Genomic DNA, 10,624 nt, shown 5'->3' with positions numbered 1-10,624 from the left:
TCTGAAAACTGCATTAAAGTTCTTAAGTCTCCTGACTTGGAGGATGGAGGATGTGAAACACAAGAAAATGATCAGTAAAATCTTCTACTGCAAAGATCAGGACAGATTTAAGAGCTTTGTTATCTTACAAATAACACTCACATGTCACATCAATGGAGATGTATTCAGGCGTCCTCCTCCCCAGCTCGTTCTCAGCTGTACAGTAATACTCTCCAGAGTCAGAGGACTGGATGGAGCTGAAGACAAGCTGTGGTTCTTTACTGAGAGGTTGAAGGTCTGATCTCCATTCTCCTTGTACCAGGTGTAGTAGCTGCTGGGTTAGCATCACTGCTACAGGTCAGAGTCACTGAACTGCCCTCCACTATCTCAGCAGAGGGAGTCACTGACACAGAGGGAAGTCTTGGAGCATCTGGAGAACATATGAACATGTATTTTATTATATTATAAGATATCACAAAAAACAGCTGTCCATATTGTTGACTATAATGGGAACTGACATGCAATAACAAGCTGTTAGAAATTTGTAATGTTCAAAACCTTTACACATTGTTATCCATACTGTACATGCTGGTTGTGTTCAGGTCCTGTTTGCAGAGTCCTGACAGTGTGAATATTGCTTCTCTTACAAAGGCTCCTCTAGTTGTAGCAGTTTAACTTCATCCAGATACATTTAATTCTGCCGCATCTACAACTTTCAGAAGCCAGTGTGTATGAATGTCTTTTTCCTGATACAGTGGATCAAACTCACAGACTGAAGGAGAGCCGTAGTTCTCATGTCCTTTCAAAGCACAAAAGATGATGTCTCCAGGATAAACCCGGCCTTTAAAAGAAGATGTCTCCACCCCTGTGACTTTCTGTCCGTTCTTGAACCAGACGTAGGAACGGCGACCAGCTGGACTGCAGCTGCTGTGACACTTCAGCTCTGCCTCAGTATCAGACTGGTGGACTGTTGTTCTGGTCAGCTGCACCTGCAGAGCTGGATATGAGAACAAGAAACAATATTATTATCACTGGTTCTGACAGAAATCAGTGTTAGATGTACATACACGACAACACAAGTGTTACTATTCCTAGAACTAGCAGTGAACATTAGTGCCAACACAACAGTCATTATTACACAAACTCATGATGATCCATCATTTTCAACATGTTCACTGTTTCTAAATGTACTATGTTGATGTTTTACATCAGTGTGTGTTCATCAGTACCTGTGACAGTCAGAGTTGTTCCAGGTAAACTACTCCTCCATTCGAAGCTTCCTGCTGTGAATTTGAAGCGATACCTAGCTGAATCACTCTCTGTCAGGTCAGTGATTCTCAGAGTGGAGCGTCCTGTCTCTGTTTCAAGGACCTGAACACGACCTGCAAACTGGGAGTCTTCACTAAGGTCCTCAGGCTGTGAAGGACTCTGCCACTGATGAGAACGTTCAGGACTGAACCAGAATTTATATCTGATAGTTTCATCACTGCTGTAAGTGCAATAAATGTCCACTGATGAGCCTTTGAAGGCACAGATGCTTCTGTCAGTGTAAATCACTCTGTAGCAGGTTTGACCATCGACACCTGAAAGATAAAACAAAGTTTTGATCATTTTTAAACCAGAGTTAATGAAGAGTCACAATGAGGGTCTCCATATTAAAATACATGTAGTTATAAGACTCCATCAGATGGTGTTATGTTAGTGTAGTAAACTCACACACTGGAGGAGAGGGGAAATCCTCATGTCCTTTAACAGCACAGGAAAAACTGTCTGCATAATCAAAGTAGTTTGAATAAGTAGAAGACGTTTGTGACTGAATTTTCTGTCCATTCTTGTACCAGATGTAGGAAGAACGATCAGGTAGACGACAACTGCTGTCACACTTCAGGTCACCCCAGGAAGAAATCCAAGACTGTCCGCTCACCTTCACCTGGAGATCTGGATGTGAAGAAGGAACAAGAATGTTATTTTAGACAAACTGTCAACATACACACACAACACATTTATATTATTGTTGTCTAGATCTTGAACATTTGGAAATGATTAAAATATGAATGAAAATGTTACCTGTGACCCTCAAAGTGACTCCAGGTGAACCCATATATCTCCCATCTGGTTGGTTTGTTATGAACCTGAACTTGTACTCAGCTGAGTCGCTCTCTCTCAGGTCTGTGATTCTCAGAGTGCAGCTCTTCTCATAACAACTGTACTCAACACGATCTCTATAATCTGAGTCTGTACTCAGATCCACAGGTTGATTTCGACTCAGTTTAGTAAACCAGAATGTTTCCTTAACTTCAGTATCACCACCATCTATTCTGGATGGGTATGTGTATGTGCAGCTTATTTCCACTGTTGATCCTTTTAAGGCACAGATCTCAGTAGAGCTGTAAGTCACTCCCCAGTCATCCTGACCCTGTATCACTGTAACACAGAGAACATCAGAAACTACAATCAGACTCAAAACATCATCAGGAGACAGGTTTTCACTGTAGTGGAGGAGCTTCAGTCTGTGAAGCTACACTTCCCAAAATATTGTGGCTCTCTTCATACAAACTTGTGTTTGGGGTGGGCGAGCAGACGGTTTTGTAAAGGAATTTTAACATGTCCAGTCTCATAGGTTCATAGTAGTAAATTTGTCTCTATACATCTCCCACTCTGCTTACAGAGGAGGTAGAGTTACCCTGAGGTCATGCTCTGGGTCACAGGCTTCTGTGTGTGCAGAGGTTCCTGTGCCTTCACTAACCTTCACTATATCTCATACCAGAAACACACCAGCTTCACAAGCGACCAAAATCCATCTTCTTCCATTGATTACAACGTGACTTAAACAAGCAGTATTCAATAGCAGGTTAAATAGTCGGAGACCAGGAAGTGTCCTTCAGCACTGGTGAAGCAATACACTGTCTAACTACATGTACTGTTGAGCTATGTTCTCCTCCATGGAGCTTCATTAAATATGTAGTGTCTGTGCGTTTCTTATACCTCCTGAGCTAGCTAAAGGAGGAGGTCCACACAGAGGACTGACCAGTTCAGAGGTTCAGGTTTGATTTAATGAATACATTTCCATCTAAGTATAGAGAGACTCGCAGGTCAACTTTAGATAACATCTACATAGTCCCACAACATATTCCCTTGAAAGATATTCTATAGAGGTGTTATGCAGACCCACTCCTTTCCAACAGGATAGAGGGGCTCTCAGTTCCCCAAAAGTGAACAATGAGAGGAAATAGGCGGGTATGAGCAAATGGACTCTAAAAAGGACCCGCACACCAAAGAACGGGGGTGAATTTGGTTGATCTCCTCTGACTGAGGGTCTGAGAGGAGTTCTGATAGAGCAGAGGGCAAAGCATTTTTGGGCATCACTTTGCTGAAATTTGAGAATACCAGGGAGTGCACACTGTGGTTTGGATGCTGGTTTGAGATCTATTTCAATAAAGATTGCTCTATCCACCCAGCCTTTTCCTTTATCAACATACTACACACCGACACCTTTGGAGGACGACAGCCCATACACTTCAAATACTTCAACGTAAGGCATCACGTCTCCTGAATCTCCTTTCTCATCTGTGTTAATCAGATGAAAGAAAATTCATCAACAGGTTTTTGGGCAGTGTCTGTTATCTTAACTAGAATGGTACGTAAGACTTATTCTGTATCACACATTTCTCTTAAAGGGGAACTCCGGTTATTTGACACCTGGACCTTATTTATAGGTGTGAGTATGCTGGTATACTCACACAGACAATTGTAGTGCAGCTCGGAGTCCTTCGGACGTTATTGAGATCCAGCCGATCATGACCGCAGCGCACCGGGGCCATGGCAATGGAGCTTCTACATATGAATTATCTGCCGTGAAACTCGCTCATTTCACCTACATTTTGTCATGAATGGCCAGTGTTATCATCATGTCAGCTCAGCTACCTTGTTGTTGTCGTCACCCAAACAAACTTTTGATGACGTCATAGACATGCGCCACAAAAACTCAGCCGTTTCACTTTGTTTTGGTCGGCTATTTCTGTGTAACATGGCAGAATATCTGATGTAGAGGTGTCGGACGACGACGGCTTTGAGTATGATGGGTGTCCGTACCGTTTTGAGCCAGAATACACTGACGAGGAGCTCCATGAAAGGAGGACGCGGAGGCAGCGAGCTGAACAGCTGGCCCAAGAACTGGTGGTGCTCTTGTGGACACTGCTCACGGATGGCAACAGAAGAGGAATGTAGTTGCTGCTCAGAGTGGGACTTGAGACCAGGGGATACACGTATTGATGTCTCCATAAATATATGTCTGACTACTCTGGAGGATTTCTCGGCGATGATAAACCGCGCTGTGGTAGAGACTTTTTTCCGTGTCCCGAAAGTAAATTGGAAGACCCAGCCAAAGCGAGCAGGATCGAGCGGCCAACTTCCGATTGAGTAAATTGTCTATTCATGCATAAAGGGTCTATTTTCCATGAATTTGTTTGCTTTATAAGTAAATAACTGGGCGAATTTGGATATCTGTACTTTATAGTAATGGCTTGTGTAGAATACAGACCACAGACTGAAGCTATTACGCAGGAGAAATAAAGGAGAAACAGTGTTGACGACAACAAGGTAGCTAGCTGACATGATGATAACACTGGCCATTCATGACAAAATGTAGGTGAAATGAGCGAGTTTCGCGGCAGATAATTCGTATGTAGAAGCTCCATTGCCGTGGCCCCGTTGTGCTGCGGTCATGATCGGCTGGATCTAAATAACGTCCGAAGGACTCCGAGCTGCACTACAATTGTCTGTGTGACTATACGAGCATACTCACACCTATAAATAAGGTCCAGGTGTCAAATAACCGGAGTTCCCCTTTAAGGTCTTTTTTAAAAATGGGTTGATACTACACTGAACAAAAATATAAACGCAACACTTTTGTGTTTGCTCCCATTTTTCATGCTCTGAACTCAAAGATCTAAAACATTTTCTATATACACAAAAGACCATTTCTCTCAAATATTGTTCACAAATCTGTCTAAATCTGTGTTAGTGAGCACTTCTCCTTTGCCGAGATAATCCATCCAACCTCACAGGTGTGGCATATCAAGATGCTGATTAGACAGCATGATTATTGCACAGGTGTGCCTTGGGCTGGCCACAATAAAAGGCCACTCTGAAACGTGCATGGTCTGGGGGGGTCAGAAAACCAGTCAGTATCTGGTGTGACCACCATTTGCCTCATGCAGTGCAACACATCCCCTTTGCATAGAGTCGATCAGGTTGTTGATTGTGGCCTGGGGAATGTTGGTCCACTCCTCTTCAATGGCTGTGCGAAGTTGCTGGATATTGGCAGGAACTGGAAGACGCTGTTGTATACGCCGATCCAGGGCATCCCAACATGCTCAATGGGTGACATGTCCAGTGAATATGCTGGCCATGCAAAAACTGGGATGTTTTCAGCTTCCAGGAATTGTGTCCAGATCCTTGCAACATGGGGCCATGCATTGTCATGCTGCAACATGAGGTGATGGTCGTGGATGAATGGCACAACAATGGGCCTCAGGATCTCGTCATGGTATCTCTGTGCATTCAAAATGCCATCAATAAAATGCACCTGTGTTTGTTGTCCATAACATATGCCTGTCCATACCATAGCCCCACCGCCACCATGGGCCACTCGATCCACAACTTTGACATCAGCAAACCGCTCACCCACACGACGCCACACACGCTGTCTGCCATCTGCCCTGAACAGTGAAAACCGGGATTCATCCGTGAACAGAACACCTCTTCAACGTGCCAGACGCCATTGAATGTGAGCATTTGCCCACTCAAGTCGGTTACGACAACGAACTGCAGTCAGGTCAAGGGGGGTCGACCCCCATTCCGAAGGTTGGCCATTCCGATGGTTCGCCATTCTAACTTGGTTATGGTTAGGGTTAGGGTTTCAGGTTCGGGTTCGGCATTCCGAAACATGAAATTGAACGTTCGGAATGGCGACCTGTCACCCAGGTCGAGACCCCAGTGAGGACGACGAGCATGCAGATGAGCTTCCCTGAGAAGGTTTCTAACAGTTTGTGCAGAAATTCTTTGGTTATGCAAACCGATTGTTGCAGCAGCTGTCAGGGTGGCTGGTCTCAGATGATCTTGGAGGTGAACATGCTGGATGTGGAGGTCCTGGGCTGGTCTGCGGTTGTGAGGCCGGTTGGATGTACTGCCAAATTGCCTGAAACGCTTTTGGAGACGGCTTATAGTCAGAAATTAACGTTCAATTCACGGGCAATAGCTCTGGTGGTCAATCCTGCAGTCAATGCAAATTGCATGCTGATAAAACTGAACATTTTCAAAGTGGCCTTTTATTGTGGCCAGCCCAAGGCACACCTGTGCAATATTCATGCGGTCTAATCAGCATCTTGATATGCCACACCTGTGAGCTGGGATGGATTATCTCGGCAAAGGAGAAGTGCTCACTAACACAGATTTGTGAACAGTATTTGAGAGAAATGATCTTTTGTGTATTTCGAAAATGTTTTAGATCTTTGAGTTCAGCTCATGAAAAATGGGAGCAAAAACAAAAGTGCTGCGTTTATTTTTTTGTTCAGTGTATAAATCAAGTTTCAGTGGTATTTGTGGTTCATGAAAGTCAACAGAGGTTTGGAGAAATGTACAAGTCATTAAGGTTTACATGAGAATATTTAAAGCAAAGCAACAGTGAAAGATGTGCACATGATCTCTGAGAGCACTGAGGACGGACATCGCACAGAGGCTGCAGTGAAGGAGCAACAATGTGTTGACACTGTGTACTTTAACACAGTACTTAGAGAGAAGTACTTATGAGAAGGGTGTGATGCATAAAAAAGTGTCTGCTGGCTGCTCATCTTCCTGTGCTCAGGCTGCTGCAGACTGTGAATGACAGCTGTACAGAAATGCAGGCAACGCCTCCACTTTACACACTCATTTTAATCACATTCTTTTTACAATAATGTGCATTTGTGTGACTTACACTTGTTATTCATTTTGTGACTCTAACAGTATTTAATTTCTTGTGACATGAAAGACATGATACCGACTGGTGTTATTTCTGAACTCTGGTTCCTGTGTTAATTATGCATCGCAGCACATCGACCAGCCTCTAACACGTACGAACGCAGGTTCAAGTTGAGTTTAAGGAAGATTGAGGAAGTTCCTCAGAGCGATTGATTTTATTTAACAGAATTTTCTTCATATTTCTCCTTTGTTAATGTACAGTATGTACAGTCACTGTATCCACACAAACACAGCTTTACTGTCTCTAACTGTGCAGTTTATAAAGTTTAAGGTAGAAGTGTACAGAGATGTCTCAGGTGTAAAAAACAGACCCAGCTCTGTGCTGGTCGTCCTGTAAAGACTTCAATATAAAGAAAGACAAGTGAATGTCTGGTGTATCAGGGATCACATCACACTGCATGACATCACACATCAAGTCTTTACTATAAAACCCACCATGCTAACAGTCTTACAGTATAAATGTAGACGTACAGTACCTTGAACAGAGAGAAGGACGACAACAAATCCACTCGCTGCTGCTGTTAAACTCATAGCTTCTCCTCACGTCTGTTAGATCAGCAAGTCGATCACATACCTGAGAAGCACTGTTGTCAGTTCATCTCATCAAACACTTCTACATAAAGAGGGTGGACATGGTCACGAGACAGTTTTTCTCTCTCTGGTTGGTTCACTTGTCTTGAACACACATCGAGGTGTTAACTAGCTGGCTTCCTTCCTCTTTATATCATTAATATGTATGAAGAGACGAATGCCTGTGAACCCTCAAGATGAAATGAAGAAATGATTCTTACTGTTGCTTTACAAACAATGCAGGTAAAACATGGACGTATCAGCAAACTGAACACTAAATGTGATATTGTTCCAAAGGTGAGGCAGCAGAACAGCAAAGGTTCAGTCAGCCTCGATTTTAATCTGATCTTTGGTTAGATTAAAAAGCCTAAACCAGACATTCATCAGAGACTGTGTGAGGTATAGTTAAGACAATAAACTGGATGTGATGTGTAGCAACAATAGTGAGGACCCAAACGTAAGACACTCTGGAGGCAGGCAGGTTGAAGAACAAGAGGCAAGCTTTAATAACAAGCCATGACGGGCTGTAGGCCACGAGACCGGTGGCAGAGTGGGAAGCCCTCGGGAAGCTGGAGACCAGGACCAGAGACTGGTGTTTGGACAGCAGCACAAGAGCCTAGCAGCTGGACACCAGAGCAGGAGGTCGGCGACAGGGCAGCAGGACTGGAGGCCTGAAACTGGGCAGCAGGACTATAGCATGAGGCGGGGGGCGACCCTCATTCCGAAGGACCGCCATTCGGAATGGCGATCTTTTTTCAAAAAAGGGTCGGCATTCCGAAACACGAAAGTGAACGTTCGGAATGACGACCCTTCGGAATGGCGACCTGTCACCGCATGAGGCAGGTCTGGCTGTGTGTCAGAGAAGGCTGACTAATGATCTGGCCATCCCTGCTGACTCACTACCAGAACTGCCAGATTCTGGTAGTGAGTCAGCAGGGATGGAGGCCTCAGGGTCTGGAAATGGTGTTGGCCAGGCTGCCAACAGAGAACCAGGGGCCAGAGGGGCATCGGCTGACCCAGGAACAGAAGCAGCGTCTGCAGCAGAGACTGGGGACCACTGGGCAGCAGACCCTCCATGGTGAAGGACAGCGGGACCTCCATGGCACTGGGCAGCGAGGCTAGCAGGCTGGTGGCTAGCTGACACAGAGCTGGTGTAGAGTTCTCAAGGTCGGGTCGGCCCGACAAACCCGACGGGACCCGCGGGTTCGGGTCGAAAACATAAGCAAGTGACTCGGGTCGGGTCGGACCTCCGCTTAATTTTTTCCACTCAGTGAAAAAAAACAAAACAAATTATTAATCATCGCTGCCGTTCACCGTAAAGAAAGTCTGGCTGCTGCGTGCAACGTGCATCATGTTTGTATTGTTAAAAGGCGTGAACATTAAAGGTTGATTTGAATTCCTGTCTGTCATGATAATACGTGTATGAGGGGAAAAAAAGGGAGGGGGGGGGGGTCGGGTTCGGGCAGATAATTCATGTTGATGTGTCGGGTTACATCGGGTCCGGGCTTTAAAAGCCACGGGCCGGGTCGGGTCGGGTTGTAATCTAAGCTGGTGCAGGTGAGAGGCTAGCAGGCCTGCAAAAGTGGAGCTTTAATAACAAAGCTGAGGTCTAAATACAAAATCAAAAAATACAAAAGGAAAATTTAAAAGGCAACAAAAACAGAATGGGCAAATCCAAGAAGAAGAACAAAAAACAAAAAAAACAAATGAAGTACAAGCCAAAGAAGTGCTGGGAACAAAGGCAGGCTTTAAAGCTGAAATCCAAAACTTTCTGCACACTGTCGCCCTCTGCAGCACAGAGAGGGAACTGAAATAATTTTCAAACTACAGAGTTGTTGTTGGAGGCTGGATGTTTATTTCAATCATGAAATCAATGAAAATGTTACAGCTACAGAGTGTAGAAGAGCTGGGTTTGACTCCAGTCTATTAAAATGTATTCTGTACATGCTGTGAAATATTGCTTCCAGTTGGAAACAGATTTTCTTATGCCTTATTTAAATAGGATCAGACTACACAAATTCAGGCCGATTTTCACATAATTTGTTGTGGCCGACAAGTTTCAGGTATTGGGTCCGATTATGAACGTCAGGAACAGCGAATGGACGTGTAGTGAACATAACTTTTTGATGTTTCCTCGATGGACAACCATGACAGAGTTAAAAAATAAAAATGTTACCTCCCCAATGACGTATGAACTTGCAGAGGGTTGTGAACAGTGATTGGTTGGTGCCGTACTCATAGTGTTGCCAGTCTCCTGACCAAGACATGGCACCAATTGATGCCACTGTGATTGCTTAATCTGACATCGTGTACGACATAAATATCATGTAGTCTGATCCCAGCATTAGCTTTCTACACCAGGGCACGTCTGAAAGGGCAATCAGTATCTCTTGAAAGCAATTTGTTATATTTAAACCTCATAAAGCATTTTGCTCTAACAAATGTCATGTACCTGCACAGGTCAAAATAAAGCTGCATGCTACTCAAAACTTCTGCTCAGGATCCACTCCAGCTGATGGGGAGAGACAGGATGAAAGACAAATGCCTCATAAATATAAAGTGAAGACAAATTATAACTCTTTGGTAAAGTAAGTTCTGTCCCTGTGGCCCAATACCTTTCTCATCTCAATAGTCTCTACGGGTTCATTTGGTTCAGTGGAGGTGCTCAGAGTTTTCTTCTTCCTACATTGAAAAAAACAAACAAAAAGAAAGTTTAACTCAAACTATGAAAGTAAGTATTCCAAGTAAAAGATCAGTGATGGAGCTGATTAATGTGTGTAGTTTCACCTTATCCACAGACGAAACAGAAGCAGAGGAATCGGCATCAAAAGCACCAGACTCAACCTGATGATATTTATTATCATTGTTGAGTTGAGGTTCAGGTTAGCGTCACTGCTACAGGTCAGATTCATTGAACTGCCCTCCACAATTTCAGCAGAGGGAAGCTTTGGAGCATCTGAAGGAGAGGTGTTGAGGTTATACTACAGTGGCATGCACATGACATGATCAATAAAATTCTGTGAAAACTCGACAGATTACGTTGATCTTTGTTTTA

At 44.0% G+C, this 10,624-nt stretch overlaps 1 protein-coding gene across 1 annotated transcript in view; it reads right to left on the bottom strand.

Moving 5' to 3' along the window:
* Positions 1-10,624, bottom strand: part of LOC311272008 (uncharacterized protein) — a gene marked incomplete at both ends in the record, with an annotated part of 33,934 nt that overhangs the window by 6,652 nt on the left and 16,658 nt on the right. The window contains 10 exons of the mRNA XM_084378068.1: positions 142-226; positions 321-409; positions 749-976; positions 1,209-1,413; positions 1,904-1,917; positions 2,047-2,183; positions 5,603-5,699; positions 6,057-6,186; positions 8,470-8,835; positions 10,458-10,525. Of these exons, the coding sequence (XP_084234194.1) occupies positions 142-226; positions 321-409; positions 749-976; positions 1,209-1,413; positions 1,904-1,917; positions 2,047-2,183; positions 5,603-5,699; positions 6,057-6,186; positions 8,470-8,835; positions 10,458-10,525 (1,419 nt within the window). The remainder of the gene's footprint in view (positions 1-141; positions 227-320; positions 410-748; positions 977-1,208; positions 1,414-1,903; positions 1,918-2,046; positions 2,184-5,602; positions 5,700-6,056; positions 6,187-8,469; positions 8,836-10,457; positions 10,526-10,624) is intronic.

The sequence above is a fragment of the Pagrus pagrus genome, assembly GCF_965226575.1.
Source record: "Pagrus pagrus genome assembly, chromosome: 2".
NCBI lineage: Eukaryota > Metazoa > Chordata > Actinopteri > Spariformes > Sparidae > Pagrus > Pagrus pagrus.
Note: the sequence above shows the minus strand (reverse complement) of the source record. Positions and strands in the feature narration are given on the sequence as shown.